At 41.1% G+C, this 21,921-nt stretch overlaps 1 protein-coding gene across 2 annotated transcripts in view; it reads left to right on the forward strand.

Moving 5' to 3' along the window:
* Positions 1-21,921, forward strand: part of HS6ST3 (heparan sulfate 6-O-sulfotransferase 3) — a 292,241-nt gene that overhangs the window by 83,223 nt on the left and 187,097 nt on the right. The window contains exons 2-3 of one of the 2 annotated variants that reach the window (XM_074535633.1): positions 8,720-8,781; positions 9,470-9,539. The exons of the other annotated variant lie outside the window; for it this stretch is intronic. Of the exons in view, the coding sequence (XP_074391734.1) occupies positions 8,720-8,781; positions 9,470-9,539 (132 nt within the window). The remainder of the gene's footprint in view (positions 1-8,719; positions 8,782-9,469; positions 9,540-21,921) is intronic. 2 annotated transcript variants of the gene reach the window in all.

Below are 21,921 nucleotides of genomic sequence, written 5' to 3' on the forward strand. Positions count from 1 at the left end.
CATTGGCAGAAGATGCGGTTAATACAGAATCACTTAAATCATAACAAAGATTATTTTGTTTCACTTTCAACAGTGGACTAGCAGACTTGGTCTTTGAAACACCTGCTTCACTTACACAAATGTTAATATTATCGCGCGCTTGATTTGTTTTGCTACTCTTATTCTCTTGGCCTGCTCTTTTTATGTCTGCACGCCTGGCAGGCTGGTGCTTTACTTTCAGTTTTTTTGTTGTTGACCCCCAGGGAGGGCTTGCAGTTCTCCTCCCCTGCTATTTTTAAATTCATCAAATTCCTTTTTCAGGGGGCACTGGTTACTCCAGTGTCCTAGCTTATTACAAAGCAGGCATGGTTTAGTGGGCTCAACCATTGCTGGTCTCCGCTGCTGCCCAGGGTACTGCTGTGCTGAGGGGAAAGGTGCAGGGCTGGCAACAGCGACACGCTGGGGTGGTCTTGGCAGCAGCCTTGGTCTGGTGTCTTCAGCCACACTCATCAGAGGCACTTTCCTGTTACAGACTAGAAGCATATCTTTTAATGTAGGGGAAGGTTCCAGAGGAAGGCTCAGGATTGCCGCTCGACACTGTTCATTTGCATTTGTAAACGCTATTTCCTCTAAAATTGCTTCCCTAGCATTTTCCTTTTTAACCTGTATTTCAATGGCTCTAGTTAGCCTTTCTACAAATTTCAAAAAAGGCTCTGATGGTAGTTGTTTGATTTTACTATAGGGCTCAAAAGGCCCCTCAGGTTGGAGGGAAAAGAATGCTTTTTCAGCTGCTTCTTTTACTTTCTCAAGTGTTTCTGCAGGTATTGCAGCAGCTTGGACTGAGGGAGAAGACCATTGACCCTCACCACAGAGGTGCTCAAGGGTAATAGGGTTACCATTGTTGTCTTTTGCTGTGTTTGGATCAGCCTGTAAGCTTGGGAGAGCATCTTTTAGCAGTTGTTTCAATGCTGATTCCCATAATTTGAATTCCGTGGATGTCATGAGACACGAAAAAAGTTGTTTTAAATCATGTGGAACCACAACAGTCCTACTTAATTCAGAATTTAAAAGGCCACGGAAATATGGACTGTGTGGACCATATTCTTTATGAGATTTACAGATCTCTGTAATCAATTGTCGTCCAAAAGAACTCCAATTAGCAGTTGGGGCTGCTCCTGCTTGAGCTGCAGGCTGAAACGTAACAGGAGCTAGTGACAACATGGCACTGTGCATTGGGTCTGCTGTCCACTGCTCTGTATCCCTTGAATCAGAAGCATTGGGATCACAGCTACAGGTTTGGGGACAGGCAGTGGGTGTGTCCCCACCGTGGGAACCCGGGGAGGGGGCGGGGAAACGGAGCCGGCAGGGGGCGGGGAAACCGTTGGAACAAGGGGCGGGGTCAAGGGGCTGGCAGGGGGCGGGGATACTGTGGGAACAGGGGGCGGGGACGCCTGGTGACATCACGTCAGCAGACGCCCCCTGGGAGGAGTAGAGGGGCGGAGCCGAGGGTACTGCAGGAAAGGCGGGGGGAGGGGGGAAGGTGTCATGAGGAACAGGAGGAGAGGGGGATGAGGCAGGAATTTTGGGATGCTTAAGAGGCTTTTGGGAAGAAGAAGACCAGGTTTGGGAAGATGCCACGTGGCACCCACCATCTTGTGCACCCCCTAGGGACTGGGGGCCATTTTGGACATCACTGCTCTCCGGAAAGCTAACACGTGCTCTGGGTTTTAGAGGAGGGGATACAGGGGGTTGGGAAAGCCACGCAGCCTGGCCAGGGCTTTGTGAACAAAACAACTCAGGTATTCTTGCACACTCTGGGAGCCGACTTCCCAATGAGTTTGCACTCTTTAAAATACTAAGTTTTGGGGAAAGAGGTTTAGGGGTTTTAGAGGGAGAGGGAGGAACAGGGAGAGCAGAGGTACATGGCTTTACATTTGGCTTTTTCTCCATTTCCTTTTGTTTGAGCAATGCTGTTCGAATTTGTAAACTCCAGAACACAAATTTAGCTGAGGGTGGTTTGCCAGATTGTCCTAAGGTTATCAATTCATTCCCAACTTTATCCCAGAATTGAATATTGTGGATTTCTTCAGGGGAAATGTTTGGGAACTGCAGAAAAAGCCATCTTATAAACTGTTTCAATTTTCCTTTAGAGAATTTCACATTACTTTTGACTAAAATGCTAACAATCTTATAATACACTCCCCTTTGTACAATGCTAAGTTTGGAACCCATGTTAGATGTAAAAAGCAAAGTACTTAATCCCGCCTGACCAAAATGCAGCTGTATATACTGCTTTTAAAATTCCCGGGCAGCAGCAGCAGGGCACGCCCTGCCGAGCCGAGGCAGAAACAAAGCCTCCCCCGCAGTGGAATGCAGCACCCCCGCGAGCAGAGACAGCAGCCACTCCACGTGGCAGGCGAAACCGGGAGGCCCCCCCCCCCGCCGCGTGTGCAAAGAGCACTCCCGACCCTGCAGATCCCCCGGCCACGTGGAAAGAGAGCCCCCCCCCTCCCCCGCAAAGAGAAAGAGAAAGAGAGTCTCCTAACACGTGTCTGAGCACGCTGCTGAGCCGGGGGGGGGGGGGGGGGGAGGGCAGCGAGCGATCCCGCTCCGGCGCGAATTTTAAAAGACAGTAAAACACGCGGCAGAAAAGCTAGAACGCTATGGATTTCTGTCTGTGGGGCTGCGCAGCCAAAAATGCAAAGGCAAAAAAGGAACAGAACTCACGGCAGAGTCTGTTTTTGAGCTTCTGCTCAACCGAAAGCAGAGATACTCACGTGAAATGGAAGCTGTAGGTGGCTGGGTCTAGGCAGGCAGGTCTCCACCGGAAAAGGACCTCTCTCTGGGTGCAAGAGAGGCTCCCCTTTTCTTCCTCTGGAAAATCTGCTCACCACAATGAAGCTGGACTTTCCAGAAGGCGTCGAACAGTCCACGAAACTTTTTCTGGGAGTATTCCCAAAGTCTCTAGCTGGGAGTCTTGAAGCCAGGCTCCTTTCAGCTGGATGCACGGCTGGCAGAAACTTCTCTGAGGAACTGCGAGTCCGTTTTCGGGCTACGGGGTCACTTTGCCCACCCACAGGGACGCCAATATATTGGAATATGAATCCCAATATAACCAGTTAGATGGTGCCTGGGCCAGTTCTGACCTTCGCTGCTGGGCCAAAGGCAGCACTGTGGTGTTTTACCCCAGAGATACCTTGGCTGGCGGCAGAGTGCAGCGGGGCAAGTCCAGGCTTGTCAGGACTCCGTTACCTCAGAAGAGAGAGCTTCTGGCGATGGTGGAGAGAAAGGGAGTGGATTCTGCTAGAAGGTTGCCAGCTGTTTATTCCATGGGTACAGAGATGTCTGCACCGGGCCACTGCTGCTAACAGAATACAGGCCACATGGTCTCATTAACATTTTAAGCTCAGGACAGGGGAAGGGGAGGGGACAGGTGAGCCACCAACCAGGTGAAGGGGCAGGGTCTCAAGGGACTAGGGACACCTATCACACGACGCCTTGCTGGTATGTTAGCCTGATTGACAGGGCACACTCAGCGAGGGGCGAGGGGGAAGGGAGAAGGTAAAACAGGATATTGCAACACACCACAACAGCGGCACAGCCCCTGCCCTTGGGGTGGTGTTAACTTTTTATAGTAAGAATTGTGTGTGCTTTATTTACAATAATTTTCCAATACCTATCACTTACGTTAGTCAGTTTGTCTCTACTCTCAAAGTGTCACCATCACAGCAGAAGATGAAGGACAAGAACGAGAAGGACAGGACACGCCCAGATTCCTCCATCTTGCCTCTTGAACCTCCATTCTAAAACCCCAAATTCTACTTTTTCACTCTGTGATAAATTCACTGACATTCTACTCAATCTTTTGTGGCTTGTTACTCTTCACACCAAATTGGTAATTTTTTCCATGGACTAAAATGGAAGGCACAGGTGTTCTTGACTCTGTGCCAGGGTCTCAAATTGCCCAGGGCAGTCAGAGGAATGTCCTGGGTTCTGATAGCTGAGCACTGCCATTACTACAGCCACAAACACTTTAAGCATCAACCATATGTAATCCACATAGGGTGCTGCTGAGGCCATTAACATCTTCATTTAATTATGTCATAAGTGTCCTCTCTATTTCTTGTGTGCTCCATAAAGTAGTTTACATTGCACTATTTAAGTTAATTAACTTTCTTTGGGGTATATTTATAACACCTTTGTGAATTAAAAGCTTTCTGCCTTAAAAGTACTGCTTGCAAGTAGGAAGGTAATTTTTTCAGTAGAGGGTTTGAATGATTTTTCTGTTCCACAATTTTCTCAGTCTACTTGTAGGTTAGCTAGTTCCTTGGTTTAGAGAAAACAATCATAATTTCCCTTCTCAGTGTCAGTTTGCAATACCTATATTAATATAGTGTATGAAAATACACTGAAACAGAGGGAATGGCCTTGGCTAAGTTGCTTCATTAGGCCTTAATGTGTTATTAGGCTGTTTTCACAACCCAAAAGTGTATAGTAATACATATTGGTAACATTAGTTACATTGTGACATTGGTAATCATTAGTTACAGTATTAAAACGTGTGCCATTTCCACATTTTGGATGTATTCCAGCAGCAATGAAAGACCTGTCAGACAGTTGGAAGCTGGCCCAGTTCCACAACTACTGCTCTTAAAAGATTGTCTTTCGGGAATAGATGCTGGAGACTATGAAACATTGCTCATACTTCAACACCAATATGGGGGAAAAATACAAAGATCAAAACTTTGGATTAAAACTTTTAAATAGATCCAATTTTTGTACTGTAGTAAGGCTGAAAACTTGGAGTAACAAAGATGTTAGCTACCTTGGCATTATACAGGTTTAATAACACTGACGCCACTTCACACCCACAGTTTGTCAGCAAACAGTGTGTCTGACTTGGTACATGAGTGAGCAGGAACCAGCAGCAGAGCCTGGTCTGATCTAGAGCCCTCAGCTGGCATTTCCAGTGGCATGAACATGTTTGAATTCTTCTGAGGTGGTGTCTCACCAAAGAATCAGATGCACTGTTTTGGTTATTAAAGCCTGACTGTCCATACCAAGTGGAGGGACTGCAGGAAAATACCTGTAATTTAGTTATTTGTCCATAATTTAGGTATCTGTCCTTGAGCATGGCATTCCTGTCCAAGGAGATCAAGTCACTGCAGTGACAGAGCCTAAAGAGTGAATTAGCTGACCAGTCTCAGGTGTCTGTCACAGGAGAGCCACATTGCTCCTTTAGGGTTCTCTGAATGTAGCAATTAAATCTCTGCTGAGCAGAAGAGCAAGTCAGCCATGTTTAGGTATCTCTACCTGGAGCTTAATCATAATTAGTCATGCTCAATGATAGATAAAGGAAGAATATTTTTGCTCTAAGTTTTAAAGTATACAATTTAAATGAAATCAGTTTTTGTTCTGCTCATCCATTCTTTCTTTTTAGCCCACTGTCTTTTATTGAGCAGTCTGAGATAAATGTCATGGTGGGAACGAAAAGGGTTCTGGCAGAACTTTTAAAGAAAACAAGGAACAAAGGAGCAAGGGAAAAAGGAAAAGCAAGAACATTCCAAACAAAACTCAGAATGCAAACACTTGGCCAAGAAGCTCCCAGTCATACCCAAGGACAAGGTGGCGCTGGCTGCCCATGTTCTTGAAAGTGAGGAGAGAACCAGCCTCAGTTTTGAATATGAAAAGAAAAAAATTATGAGGGTGATGGACTCAACTGATGTATCTGTTCTGAGCACCCTGTTTTTATAACTCACTGTCAAAGCATAGAGAAGGAGGGGTTTTTCTCCAACACTTGGGATTTGTTTTCGTTGATAATTTTGGTGCTTCTGATCCCCCTGCTGGCCCTATGAGTTTCTCTATTGCTTTTTTTAGAGGAACAGCATCCACAGAGTCCTCCATTTTGATTCTGTGTCCTTCAGTACCCTGTAAAAGTGAGCGGTTGATAATTCAACCCCATAAATTTATGCCGTCTTTGCTTAAGAACAGGTCAGCTTTTGTTTTTCAGTAGGAAGAGTTAAGTTTTTTTTTCCTTCCATGTTCTGCACAGAGCATAGGCTCTTAGGCTTTAATGTGAAATTAACTCTCAAATTTCTTGCCAGATGCATTTCTTAACGTTCAAAGAAGCTTTGGCCAAGAGTCCAAACTGTTCATGCCTGTTTGATCCAAATAGAGTTAAAACCTCTCAATATTTTCTTTCATCATCTTGATCAGTGACACAAGAAGTTGTGAAAATTTCTAGGTGTTCTGTGCTCAGATTATGAGGCAGCAAGGGATTTTGGCAGGTTTAGTTAAGCATTATGCTTGGAGTGAGCATCAAAACCAAATCCTTGAGAGTCTGTCTCCCTGCCTAAACATCTGGGATGTGTGATTTCCATTGTCTTTTAGAATACAGTGAAGAGCAAAGGAAAATGGATATTTAGCATTTTGGCTATGCAAAAATGATTTATTTTATGTGGATTGCAGAGTAAGATTTTAAGAAGGATGGCATGTAGTTTTCTGATGCTGCCTTAACTTTTCATAGCTTCACTGATGTTGATGGAAGTGGGACAACACAGACCTACTCAGAGTTTGCCTGTATTTGTTTTGTAAATTTGCCAGAGCTGTACAGGAGAGATTGTGCAAAAGACAGTTCTGTTGTATGTGGCCCCTGTGCATTTTTGCTGAATTTTGTACATGTTGGGATCCCGCTGCCCTGGTGACAGGACAAAACATTTGTTCAGAGGATGTCAGTGTTCTCATGGAAGTTATCCTTGCTGGTGGGGTAGTAGAAAACATCCCCTGGGAAAGACTGCTGTGTGTCCATGTTTGGCCCATTATGGAGTATGCTTTTTGATCAAATCCTGGATAGAACTGAAGCCCCTCTTAAGTTGAGCAGTTTGTGTAGATGGTTTCATGAATGAAATGGGATGAAGGGGACTCACTAAATTAAATCATGTTTAACAAAGCAGAAAGACATAAGATATCTATCTATCTGTCTATCTATCTATTTTACCTGTCTCTAGCTATATATCTCTCTCAATACTGCTGTTTGACAGTATCCCTGTTTGACAGGGATAAAGAGGGAATGGGACAAGACTACATGCGGATTGCACAAGGCACTTGGAGCTTTGAGTTACAAGCCCTGTGTGGGATTACCATCAGTCTGAGACTCAGTAGGTGGGGGCATTAGGCCTTTACCTCTGTTTTGACAAAGGACAGGTTTATCTAAATGCCTTCCTGAAAACGTTACAGTTACTTCTCCTGTCTTTTGAATAAATATACAAACTTAGTTACTCTTCTGTAAATTATGAAGTTCGTCATGATAACTGTGGCTTCTGTCACTCCAAAATCTGTGTTACAAGCTGCTTTGCTAGCTGTAAGGGCTCATTTTATGATTCTTAGGACCTGCCTTCAAGCTCTAGAAGAGAGGCAAACCCACATCTGACACCCAGTTCTAGGCTTTGTCTTTAGGTCATGTTTCCCACTTTCAGGAAATAGAGGAAGTGCTTTAATAGTGGACCTTTCCTTTTTCCAAGGTCAGCCTGATCTTCCTTGCGGATAGAGGGGCTGTGAAGTGTTTTGAGGGACATTCTGTTCTCTCCTCCCCAGACTGAATATGACAGCTTTTCTCTTGAGGAACTCATCCTTCAGAATATTGACTGCATTAAAGCTCAGGGCATTCTGAAGCACGATTGCAGTTTTCCACAGGTTCAATTTTACATCAGCAGACATGGTGGTGCAAGATCTCTTCTTTTCTCTCAAGGGATTAGACTTCTAGAAGGGCAATAATCCACATTCAATATACATGGATTTTGGTACATCTCATGGGGCTTGCCAAACATTTTGTCAGATTGTCTTGGGAGCTTTTCTCCTGGATCAAAATTAGGAAAGAGGTCTTGCTGTGGTTATCATCTTAGCAAAAAGATTGAGACATTTCTGTCTGTTTTCCCTTGTTCTCTCCCCCTCTACCACTGGTAGTGAATTCTCTGTGTGTGTGTGTCTTGAGTCCCTTCCTGATATTGTGCACAGCTCCTGGGATCTTTTGGAGTCACAAAATTCATCTGTCTGCTTTTCCCCAAGTTTCCTCCTGTGGACCCAGGGGCTTCCACATGCTTGTCACACATGCTGTGTGCGGGAGGCAGTCCTGCTTGCCCAGGATCAAGCCTTTCAGGTGGCCTTTCTGTAAATGTGTAATAACTAAAAAGCCAAAAAGTTTGGCTGTGTCCTTTCAGCAGTTATTCAGTGAGATAACAGCTTTGTCCAAGACTGTGCAGAGCCAGCTAACCTGGAATTACCTCTGGGATTATTCTTCACAGGAGGTCAGGGCATATAAATGACTTCATTAAAAAGCCCTTGTCATTTCTGGTAAGTACAAAGCAGTCCTTTCTCATAATCCTAGCCATTTGTAATGGAAACAAGTGCCCTGGAAGAGTGTTAGTGTACTGAAGAATATTCCACTTAAATAAGTTTCTTTAGTCACTGTTTTGCCCAAAAATTTTGAGATTTATATCTCAGTCTGAGAGTTTGAATGTGTCACACTTGGAGTCACCTGTACCAACAATGTGTGCAGAAACAAGAAGGCAAGGGACAGTAAACAGTGGAAATGAGTTTAAGTTGATTGAGTACACATTCAAAGCTTACTGATAGTCTTGACAGCACCCTGCTAAGAGAGAATCAAGGGGAAAAATAACATATTGCTTTTGCTGCATGTGTACACCAAAAGGAAGAGCCTGATACATACCTTCACGTATTACAGATACAGTGAAGACAAGTTTCCTCCACAAGGATCTGCAGTATCTGGATCTCCTGTATGGCCAGGTACATGGGGAATGCCTCCCAAGCTGTGTGGTGGGGTGAATGCCTTCCTTTATTAGCCCCTGGCTTAAGGGCTTATTCAGAACTGAGACAGCCTCAGTCTGTAGGTCAGATGTGTATTTTACTGAAATGTAGTTATGCTGCATATATATTCTACTTCTACCAAAAATTTCATGCAGGCATGAGTACAGCTTTAGCAGATAGTCTTTGTGAATAAAATGCCTGAAGCATGATCCTGTTGTGAGGATTTGGGCTGTGTTGTGGTGCTCTGTCAGAAGCTGTTATGGCAAAATATCAAAAAAGGAAAGCTCAGAATAAAGAATTCGTTTTTAGGACATAAAGAATGCCATGACATTGTATTGACTTCATGTGTAGTTTCATTGGAGACTTGAAATAGGCATAATGTTGTTTCCTAGACATTTTTAAAAGACGTGCGTTCTCATGCCGATGAACTTTCCAATGATGCAAAGGTTCATCAGGTCTCCTTGGTACAGAAATTGCTATGACTGTGTCAGACTCTATTTTTTATCATTCCTTAATTGGAAAATGTTTTGAAGGTGATATGCTGCTGTATCTTAATCCCTTCTCCATACTATTCCAGGAATTCTGCAGGTTATGATGGTCAAAGTGCTTGACCCTTTCTCTGCCCTTCCTAGTACTCTGTTGCTCTAATAGCTGTCTTTCTGTATAGGGGGAAAAAGATGGAATGCCGATCAGATTTGCTATATAACCCTTATGCAGATTGAGCCCTCTGGTTTATGGTAAGCAGTAAGAAGTTGTGCTGAATTTGAGATGCATATTTGCCATTTGAACTTGTGAATATGAAGTCAAATAATATAGTTACTGTGAATTACATAGAATGCTGCTTATGTAGCTTACATACCTTATGTAATTGTGCCATAGATTGCCACTTGCAACGAGCCCATTATCATACAGCCACATTTTAAATAGTGTGGCTTAAATAGTCTCTCACTTATTTTATTTAGTCTTGTAAAGAAAAATGAACTACCTTTTCACAATGATTACTTTGCTAAAAATAAATCCCTGGAGTTGACTTCCCTCACTGTAGTTACTGTATGTTACAAGGGAGAAGTGAATGCTTTCTTTACTGCAAATTTCACAGGTGACAGCTCAGAAATGTTAATACATGCTAAGACTGCATTTATTAATTAAACTAATGCAGGTATAGGCACAAAGCTGCCCCATATTCTGTGACCATAAGGCACGTTAATCTCTTTAGTTGATGGATTCTTAAATGAGCAGATTGAGTGAATAATTGCTCTCTTAATCCTTGGTTTAAAATATGAATGGAAATTCTTTGATGTTTATTTGCATTAAATAGAATGTCTTCTATTTGGCTTACTTAACACCTTTGTACTGAGAATTATTTAGTATCCCTGTTCCCTATGCTTTTGAAAAAAATTATAGAGACAGAAGTTTACAGTTTTGCTGTTCCTCACACAACTTTCAGCTGCCTAGTAAGAAGATGGGGAGGCAAACAGTGCTTAGGTGAAATTGCAATATTTCCATTTTTGCTAGCTGTCATGTTTCTTGTGTGAAAGCCTGCAGCTATTGCCTGACATTGTTGCTGGGGAAGAATATGCACAGAGATGTCAGACTTACCTTTCTGATTGCCCTTTTATACTTGTATCCATGCAGTCCTCTTGCATTTGTGTGTGTTATAAAATTCTTAACATGAGATGTCTGTTGATTTTTGCTATGGTAAGCAGGCACAGAGCAGGGTCTGCAGACTGGACAGTGAACTGCAGGTTTGATAGTACCTTCCATGTTTTTCTCTAGTCTGGCTGAAACTATGTGTTTTAACATGTCAACAATTCCTTTTTCCTTTTAATGTGTTTTGTTTCAGGCATTTTTTCAGAAGAGTCATTGTCGGGGTCTGATTTTCCGTAGTCTATAAAAGTCATGTAAAATTTATAATATTAAAATATTTGGTGAGCATATGTATAGGATGAGACTTCTCACTCTATTATCAAAATATAAAGGTTGTATTTTGATAATAGAGTGAGACGTGGATTGTTTTAAGTTTAATGTTTGCATGAGTGGATTGTTGTGAGTTTAATGTTTGCACAAGCAGGGTATAGCACATGAAAACTTAATTCTGTCACCTTTCATGCTGGTCTTAAGGCATCTTAGTATTTAAGTTCATGTAATCAGCCCTTTTGTTGCTTGTTTTCTGTGTCTGGTAGTTTTAGCTTTATTGAGTTTTTGTCCATTTTTTGCAGCATTTCAGTAATTAATTCAGATTGTCTTACTTGGCACCAGTGCTTCTTGGAGTTTATCGTTTTCACAATATAAAAGATTGTGCTCTTGTGTGAAGGTTGGTCTTGTTTTCAGATTTCCAGTTTCTAGTTTCAGTCTCAGAACAGCTCTTAAGTCCTTTGTGTTCGCTGTAAAATGGTAGATTTTGTAGACCTCGAGCTACAGAAGTGGGGAAAAAAGATGAAACATGTTATGGGAAAAGGGACTTTGTTCACTTATTACAGTCTCTTCTCCTATTATTGCTTGGGTAGACTGATACCATTTGCTGTCAAGTCTTTGCTCTGCGTATTGCACTTTTATTAGATTCTTCCTCAGAATCTGTCCCCTGTCAAAATTATCTACTTCCATTTTTGTTTTCCTTTAGATATGGATGAGAATGATCAGTAAAATCCAGTGTAATGCTTATTATGCTTATACAATTGCACTAAAATATGATTTTTAAATAATTCATAAGGGCAGGATTTCTTTTGATATTTTTACTACAGTGGATTTATAAGCTCATAATACTATAAGGTATTCCAGTTTGTTCTGTATCCTCCGGGATATCGAATATTGAAGATTTTTTATTTTTTTTCCTGGAATTGCTGCCGTCCTAGTATTCCTCAGTTTGGTATGCTTTCCTGGTAATTAGTCACTCATGGCCCTATGAGAAATCCAAGGGTTTTCTTTCATGGGGTTGTGGCCGATTTTTATTTTTTCCCCTCAGTCAGCTAGATACAAAGATGTTTCATTTTGTTTTGGTCTTCTATTTTATTATTCATGATTTTTGGTCCCTGTTAGCACAGTTTCTCTTGGTTATCTGTGTTCTCTGAGAAGGAAACAAGGCATAAAATGCTGTCTTCCAAGAGTGGCCATGGTCATCTGTGCAAGTAGCACATTGTCATTGTAAAATAAATACACAGTTGAGATCATGGTCTTTTGTGCAGTGGCGGGGGGGGGGGGGGAATTACTGAGAAGCATTTAAGTTGCTTTCTACTGAGTTAGTAATGTGAGTATTTATGCACTGCAGGGGCAGCCTCACACTGCCTGTGTGCTCTCCCAGTTTGTCAGCAGGTAGCTGGGGCACTGGAGGGGAGGGCGGGGATGTGTCTGCAATGGAGAGAGACGAGGAGACTGACTCAGTGATCAGAATCCAATTTTATTGTGGGATACAAGCACTTGTACACTGTTTCAGGGAGACTAGTAATGTGTACTGCAATGATTAAGTTAAAATCACATACACAAACTTATGCATATAACATCATATCTTGCTTGCAGAGTTTAATGGGGTTTTCTTTTTCTGGTAAACCTGTTTGATTTTAATCTTCTTGCAATCTTGGTCTAATTTTCAAAGTTTGGTTTGCTTTTGCCAAGGCATCCTGTTATCAAATGTCTTATGTTAACCAGGTCCAAAGTCCATCATCTGTCTTATGTCCCCCAGCATTCCAACAGGGATTGATCTGCTGCTTTGGATACCTGCAGTACCCCCTGTCCTTACATCTCATGCTGAGCTTTGTCCCGGTGGAGCAGTGGCAGCCGATCGATGAGCATGCATGTGGCAGTGCCAAGCCAAGAGACCAGCCCTTGCTTCATTGAAATGCTTATTTCATTAGCTGGTTAAAATACCTGAGCTCAGCAAAGCAGTGAAACTGAAGAAAACCCTGCATAAAGCACTAACAGATAATGGCACTGCCTAAGGCCCATTGCAGTTGGCTACTCTGCTGCCCACGCTGTGGCTATCCAGAGGAGTCCTGCTGCTGCTCTTCCATCTCTGGCTGATGGAAGCTGCTTGGGCTGGGCTTCAACCACTGAGCCCAGCGGGATGGAGTTGTTCTGGCCATGGTCCAAATCAGGGACCAACATGGAGTTTTGTCCCAGCTCCAGTACTGAGGATGAGGGCTCCAGTGCTTCTGCATGATTGTCAGCCCTGTTGGTTGATGTTCTTCCAGATCATGAGAGGATCTTCCCCCTTTCCTCTGACAAAATTCCTCCACCATTCCAGGAGGTATCACCAGTCTCTTGGGCTGACCATTACATGAGTCTCTGAATCTAGCACTGCTTTGAATTATTTCTTCTCATGTCCAATTTTTTGTTCTTTTTGGTTATTTCCTCATGCTACTTTTGGGCATTGGTCTTGAGGGTTATTTCTTCATGTTACTTTTGGGATGCTGTAATTTCCAGGCAAACATTTACTCCCCTTCCATCAGTCATGCACATACTTAGTTCCTCCTTGCCACAGCCCAGAGCTATAAAGACTGCTATACATAATTTGTCTGTGACAAGGTCATAGTGCCAAAGAAGGTCTGTGAGAAGCATCCACAGTTATTCAAGTGCTTGGGGATTTTTTGGAAAGGCTTCCTGGGGTAATGTTAGATGCTACATTTTCAGCAGTTTGACGGAAGAGGAAGAAGCAAGTACCAGAAGTGGTGTTGCAAGGTTTGAAGATTTATTGCTGTGTAGCAGTGAAAGCCTTCCAGCTTTTCAGGTCTGTCCAGACAGGACAAGACTATCACAGGTTCCTCTGATTAGATTTAGACTCATTAAGCAGGCTGTGCAGACTCATGTCTGTTATAACCAGTATAATTTAATTTCATTAGTAAAGTGGTTATATGCTTTTCAATGTCATGGGCAATGGTGTCACAGCATGTTTGCACTATAATAGATATTTTTATTGGTTTATTTTCATTAGTAGTATATTTTCCACTTTTTGCTCTTGAAGAGATTTGCCACTCTGATTTAAGCATTTTCCAGCATGTCTCAGGCTCTTGGCTTAGCCTTTGGGCTTAATTATGAATGCACATCATGTTTGCAATTACATTAAACATAAGCAACAAAATGTTACATGAGTTAAGATGGACAATAGCCAACTTCCTTTCAGGGAACACCAAAGTCAAGGAGATAAAAGCTGAAAATCAAGCTAGGTATTTTCTTATCAAAACTGGGGAAAACTGTATTTTGAACTTTTAAAAAATCCATAACACCAGATTGTGAGAATTAGGATTACAAAACCATTGATATTGGGCAGTATTTAAGTGTAATTTTTAAATAAAACCATGTAACGCAGTTTTGTGTAGAAGGAGGGATTTATTTATTTAAATATAGGGAAAACTAATTTATCAAAAAACCCATGTCTTTTAATGAACATCTTGTGTTATGACTTGATTTTGAACTCTCTCTCTAAATGAGCACAGCCTATTTGATTTAGGAAAAAAGAATATTGCTCATCTTTTGTCACTGATGCTTAATGAAGTCAAAGGTTCTTAATAGTTCCCGAAGGGATTGTCCTAGGAAGACAAATGTATGCTTTATATAAAGAAAAAAAAAAAACCACCGGAATCATCCTGTGAGTTTAATATATTGTTTAGGAGCCTTTATGCATTCCTTCTTTTGTTACTCCAGAAGGTTCTGGAGGTTAAGCTGGAGGTACTCCTGGGGAGGTAAAGCTGAAAGTCCATTTTTGTGGAAATCTATGTTGCATCTGTAGTCAGAAAAGCCACAGAAACAAGGTGATCTGCAACTTGCAGGAAGAAGATCAATGACCTTGATTGAAAATTTCATACAAATAGCCAGGAGAGTTTTCAGTTACCATTTTTATATGAAGTTGGTGAGGAAGGCAAATACATACAAACTGCAGCTTGGCACATCTACGAAAGTTACAGTTAACCTCCAATTAATATGGAGAATATAACTTTTGGTTCCTTGTTCTCAATGATGGTAGCTATCTTAAGAAGCAAAAGGTGTGATAAGAAGTTTTATATATCCATCAGGATCATTTGAACTGAATTAGAGTCACTGCATGAAGTATGGAGAGAATAACATGTCAGGTATCACTCTGATTTTTAAGGACTTCATTACCTTTCTGAGTGTTATTGAAAAAGTAGCTGGGAGGTGTTGAATGTGTGTGGATCGATACACTGCCAGAGGGATCTGTACCAACCACCAAATGATACTAGAGAGAAGTTACTCTAAGTACCTCTGTAATTCACAGTTAATAAAATGCTGGTGTTGTGGGGGAACTTCAATTTAAGAGACATTTAGGGGAAGATCTGTGCAGTTGGACAAAAAACAAGCTATTGTTGCTAGAAAATAGAGGATAATTCGCTAAAGCAAAAAGGTATTGCACTGAATGTATGATAAGTCAATTCTGGGTTTCCTTTTGATGGATAAAAATGAAATAACCACTGGATTAGAAGCTGATGGTTGCCTAGGGACTAGTAATTGTGATCTGATTATATTTAGTGTAGGAAAATAGAGCACAAGTCTGATCACAAGCTTCTATCAAAAGGGCTAATTTCCCAGAGCTGAGGGAAACTATATTTAAAATTGTCTGGGAGGAAGATGCAGACAGGAAATTGGGAGTTCCTTTAGAAAGAGTAGGGGGAAGGGCACCAAGCAAAGTGTCTCTAGCTAGCAAATGGAGGGAAGCAGTGAGATTTTTATTCTAAAAAGCATTCAGATAAAGAGAAATTACTACTGTGTTACAGGCTTATGACTAGAAAGAGATAGAAAAATCTTAATGTCGATTCAGGGGAAAAAAAAGCAAAAATGAGAAATAATTTTCTTCCTGCATTCTGAAGTGTGTATCATTGGTTGTACCAATGAGATTGCAGAAATCCCTCATCTTTTCAGATCTTTTAGGAACAAAAGACAGCAGTGATAAATGACATAGACTTATGGAATGGGAACTGCTGTTACACCTGCACCACAAGAGATTGAGCAAACCTGCAGAAAATTGTTGCAGTTGGTTATTGGACTTGTGAAGAGGCTTTTAATCACACAAAAGGTTGCACCTTAGTATCTTACCTGTCTTTACAGACTACACTGTTTTTTGAGGATAAAAATTGCAAAGGCATCACAGTTTGCTGAAGGCTTTTATGGGACTCACAGGACCCCCATGTTGAAGGTCTGTAGCTATGCTGTGGATTAAAAAAATGATATTAGCATAAAACAAATCACTGCTAGTATTTTGTTGGATCAGTACAGCTTGGCCTGCTGTGAACAAATGCAGACTGTTGAGCTTTTACTCTATCAAACCAAATCCTGAAATGACTGAATTCCCCAAGAAAGCAACTCCAAATAACTGCACCATAGCTCTGCAGGGTATCTTCCAACATCATAGGTAATCATAAATGCTGGAATCTTTCAGGTTTTGTTCCAGCTGTTAATGCAGGCCCATCTCGAATATCACAGCAGCTGAAGTAGTAGTCCCTTCAGCAGAAGGAATAAAATGTGCCTCCTTGTCACAGCTCTAATGGGGGCAATAAGATGCCCAGTCTGGTAGGATGGTTACAAACTGAATTACAATGAGTATTTCTTAGAAAAATAGAGGACAACTTCCCTGCAGTTTTGCAAACAATGTAATCAGCTGTTACAAGGAAGTATTGGGAGGATTACTTACCACTAATCCATCTCAGACCTGCTGTTTGTGCCTCTTTGAATAATCTATTTTTTGTTCAAATAAAATTATGTCAGATCTGTTTGTATGTGATTACCAATGCTAATTTTTCTTATCCTTTCCAACCTTCAAAATTAATGCAGGAGAAGAGTACATATATTTTTATGTGAAGTTTTATCCAAACGTTCAAATTTCAAAAACCCCCAAACTGCAAGGGATCTGTGTCGCTGATTGTTGTTTCCAAGTGATCCTGTAAATGAGTACTTGATTCACCTCATGCATATTTAAATTTTGCTTGTCTGCAATACTGTCAGTGCATTTGAAGCCCTGTCATGTTTGCACGACTAGCTGGTTCAGAATATAATGATGCAATGATAGGACAATCACTTCAGTGATATGAGTTTTACCATGCTAAACTTATCAGCAAGATAAAGTTTCTCTGGCTCAAGCTGGTAAAAATCCTCCCTTCTCCTTTCCTCCTGCAACAGGGAAGAAGATTCTTCTCTGCTTTGTGTAAAATGTTTCTTTTTCTCTGGGTAGGTTGTGTAAGGATGGAAGCTAATTAGAGTACTTTTATTTTTGAGGCACAACATTTTCAAAGGTTTTCTTAAAAGTATGATGTGTACACAGTGATCACTAGGTCCTTACACAGTCTGAATGCAGCATGTTTACAAAAGTAGCTGTGTTATTTCTAATCAGAAGATTTCATACTGTGAGTGGTGGTTCATACTCTCGTTTTAGGTTCTCGTAGGAAAAACAATCTCAAGTCATGGTGCTGACTAATTAATACAAAGCCTGGATTTTAAAAGGTTAGGCTTATCTTATTGCTTTGTGACACACACCTTACTTGTTCATTAAATTTTCTTTTGAAAATCGAATCCAAACTGTAGGCTGGATACTGACTTGTAGGATTCCTATTATCAAAAGCTAATAACAACGGCTGTTCAATAAATGATTCATTGAACTCTGATGGAAATTTGGATTAAAGCCTTCTTTATTCAGTGCTTACAGGTCATATATTTGCCCGTGATGGAAACAAGTAAAGGTGGCAAAAAGTTGAAGGGAGGACCCTAAAGAATTCCAGTTATGGCATGATTGGATAACCTTTCGAGATGATTTTGGACACTTTTAAGTTTTGTGCAGGATCCTTGCAGTTGGATTCAATCTGGAAGGTCTTTCCCAACCTAAATAATTTTGTGATTCTTTTCTAGGTAAAGTTTCAGTTTTGGTTTCTGATTATTTTTTTCTGTTAGAGGTTTAGGGTAGATTTGGCTCAATACTGCTGGTTTAGTGACCGTAAAGACATGATCTCTGGGCTGCAGGCAAATGATCGTGATCCTACTTCCTTGGCCTCACTGTCCTTGCAGGCTTCACCAACTATCTGTCTTGTTTCTGGAAATGCATTTATTGGAGTTGTCCTGTTGGGCATGGGCAGTTCATAGGTTTCTATGTTCCACTATAGTTGACTATGAGAGTAGTACTGAGCACTTATTTAAGCCCCAGTATTTCTTGGTTCCTGTGAAATCTGTTTGCTGCCATCTCTACATTACAGTTACACTGCAGAGACACCAGGGAGAAAGAGTTAATTACTTACATCAAGTGCATTTTACTGGTTTATCAACAAGAGAGATACTTGGAAATGCCTGCCAAGCACACTGTAGAGCTGAGTATTCCTCCCCACAGTCCAGTGTGTCTAATGGTTCCAGGTCACTCTCGAGCCTCAGGCAGGAGCTGGGACAGATGCTGTTGTGCCACTTCAAATGGCAGGCAGCATCTTTATTAATTCATGTATATTTAACTACACACCTGTTGTGCATACATCTAAATCTCAATTAGGGACTGTGTCAGGCAAAGATGATCTGATTTTACACTCTTTATGTTTTTCCAAAGCTCAGGTCCACTAGTCCTCCTGGTTTTATTTTTTCTTCCTGCAGTCTGCCCTTGGATGGGACCACATGTCTGTTGGCCTTCTACCACGTTTCATATCCACTGAAACCTTTGGCCACTTACTCTTGCCAGTTGTTTCATATGAGTTTTGGAGTTACTGACCGGTTCATTATGAGAGCAAAAAAGCAGTTTCATATAAGGCAAATTACTTTCTGATCTTGCTAATATGAGCAACAGGATGCTTCATTTGTGTGTCAGAGATTGTTGCAGCTGGGTAGAGAGCATGGATGGCTGAGTGCAATTCCTGTTCTGGTTGAAGTCTGGATGAGCTGGGCCGGGTTCATGTAAGTCCAGGCTTTAAAATTGTTCTACTGTCCATGCCACTCCATCAAATCTCTTCCTGGGATGTGTAGGAGGAGGGAGCAAGGCAGATGAGACCTATTTTCATTGTTAATGTGTTTGTTTCTGGGGGAGGGAGGCAAGTAGGCAGCACCTACAGATCTTTGTTCTCCTCTTACCTTCTTTATGTTCCTTGGAATAGCAGTTGTGTAGGTTTCCATTTTGATCGCCTATAAAAATCAAAAATATTTGTATTTTTCTTTACTTTTTCACCCCAGCTGTTTCTGTTGACATACTTTAAGATCTAAGTATTTGTTCAAAACTGAGCTTGGGCGTGTTACTGTCATCTTCTGGTTGGGTGGTGCACAGTCTGTTCACATGTTATGGGTTACCAGCATCACAGCTCATGAGGAGAGGTAAAGGAGTCTGTTGGGGTCTCTCCAGTATCAGTGAAGCTCAGCTGCTGACCATACCTGGCAAAGGATGAAGCAGTCATTAGAAAACATCAGGAAAACAATCTCCACGTCCTCCTTCCTCTATGCAGGAGAAATGGAGAACAGGTCTGTTTCTGGTAGAGTTCACTTGGCAGCATCATGTCACTTACTGCTTCAGAGCCCTAAAAGAGACTTCACAACTGGAGTAACAATGGCCTTCCTAAGATGTTGCATCATTCCTTTAACTCCTCTCTTCATTTTAAAGCTTCTCATATAACAGTGTTGGCAACACAAAATGAAAACACAAACCAATGGTATAATTCAAGGAGGTAGGCCATAAACCAAGTCTTATATTAATGTGGATAATAATACTTTGTTGTTTTATAGGTGAAACAGGACATTTTTTTTTTACTTCATGTGGTCTGTAATGTCTGTTGCAGGGATTCAGGAAATTTTTTACACTATTTTCTGTAGAAATTAGGTAATGGTTGAACTGTGTTTCTCAACTTTTTTACTTACATAGGTGAACACAATATAGAGAACCAAGTGTTATCTCCAGATTAGATGAGTCCTAAAACATTGATGATCAGATGCAGTGGGGTGCTAAAAACTACCTACTGCAAATTTAAAGGCTGTAGGAAAAGAGTAAACAATTCCTACTTTCAGCAAATCTGCATATGCACAGATGAGAGACAACTTAATGTGCTTCAGCAGTTAAATAATTTTTATTTTGAATACTACTGCCTGTTGTGGACAAAATAGTTGTTGTAGGCATTTGAGGGAAACACTTAACTCCCTGCAAGGTGGATTGAATAACTTGTGCACAAAGTTTTGTAACATTAGGGAAGGTAAGTTCCATGTAGCTAAGAGCATGAAAAGCTGAATTAGGTGCCATTTTACCCCATATGGAATAGTTCAGCAAGTGTGTAATTTGGAAATGTCAACTACTACGTAACAGTCTCAGATACCTTAGAAAATACTTATAAATGGCTTACAGGCATTATACTTTAAGATGAAATTACTACTGTGCACCTAAATGAGATGCTTATTTCAGTCCCTGAGCAGCTTAATTTCAAGACAGCAAAGGTCAGGGAGGCTCTACTAATAATCTAATAACAATTGACTGCACGTTTCTGGGAGATTTAGCTGCACCAGAGCCTGGTTGCTGAGAGCAGGATGAATTAGTGCTTACTTAACTTGCACACCTTGGAGCAGCATCAGCCACTGAATGTGACTAACACAATGTCATGGAGTAGCACTAATGCTTGCACAGCTGCACTAGAAAGCTGGAGCACAGTCACTCTGGTTTTGAGCAGATTTGCCTGTGTCCCACCTGATAAGGATGCGATCATTAAGTTGGGATTGGGGTATCTGATATCATGGTTTTAGCTGATAACCATCAGCTGATAGTTCTGGAGAGGAATTAGATGTTGAATGCGTTCACTCAAGTGAAAAAATTATTTCTAGCAGCCTTAATCACTCAAAACTTTGCCTCCATCTAACTCTTACTATGATCAGATGGTATGATGAGTGTAAATTCACTTTGAAATGCCCAGATCTTAGGCACTAAGTTATGGCCAAGAATTGTTATGAAACGATAGAAAAATAATATTCTGATCACAATACCTTGTAAGAGTTTCCCTGGAATACTGAGTGGACATTTTAGTCTCAAGACCAGAGGCTTGTTTACAGATTAATTAAAGTAAATGCACATTAGCAGTAATATTATTAGTATTCTGTGTCTTTGGGAATTTACAGGCAATTAATCTTAATATTTCCTAGAGGAATAAATGATAATTTTGTAATGCTAATTTGATGCAGTAATTCTAGATATGATCTTGACATTTATTAATGCGATTTAAAAAAACATTTATTTTCTGGTAATCCAGTGAAGTTTAAAAAGGAAACTTTTTGTTTTGAGTGAGTGTATTTGTCTCTTGAGTTGGAGGTAAAATGCAGTATGTCATGGGGGTTGCTCTTGCCACTTGCTCTATGCCCTGCCCTGCTGGTGTGGGGCTATGTGGGACAGGAAGAATTGGTATCAAAGGAAGTGGGGGCTGTGCTCCCACTCTGAGTCTGTGGTGTTCCCCACATTGCTTTGCCTGAGAGTTAAACTCAGTAGCTTGGAGAGAAACTAGGCTAGTGAAATAAGTAAAACCTCTTTCTGGCTAGTGAGTTGAATCAGCATATGAAAAGACATGAAAAGCTGATGCCAGAGGATTGTTTGAGTAGGGGTAGAGGAAAATGACTGCTCTTGCTGCTGGGTTAGATGCTAGTCATGGCACTCCAGTTTAACCCAAGTATTTCAGCACGAAGATCGAAACTTTCTCAAGGCAATACCCAGTTGTTCACATAGGTGCTGTCTGGAGTATTAACTCCTGTTTGAGAGAGCACTTGGAGCAAGGAGGAGGATCAACTGAAGAGGTCTGAGGAGTCATGGCAATCCCTGGAATACAGTCATCCCTTGTCTTTCTTCATCATCTAGACATTCTGATTTCCATTTTGCCAGTTATTAATTTCTTTGAGGCTTTAGGATGTTTGAGATAGCATCATTATTTCATTGAGTAGGAGTATGTAGAGCTAAGATTTGTTAGTAAACTCAGTTTGGCAGTGAGACAGTGTATGGAGTTAACATGATATTTCTTTGCTGCGGGGAGGTTATCACAAATCTGGCAGCAGTTTATGATTGGGTTTCAACTGGAATCTCATTGAATATACGCTATTCAACATATTTCTGAATCTGGAAAAATGACAAATAGTCATAAAAAGACATAATTCTGTAGCATCGAATAATTAAAGCTTTAAATTAAAACTAAAGAATTACTGGAG

Source organism: Zonotrichia albicollis, chromosome 2 (genome assembly GCF_047830755.1).
Source record: "Zonotrichia albicollis isolate bZonAlb1 chromosome 2, bZonAlb1.hap1, whole genome shotgun sequence".
NCBI classification, from domain to species: Eukaryota; Metazoa; Chordata; class Aves; order Passeriformes; family Passerellidae; genus Zonotrichia; species Zonotrichia albicollis.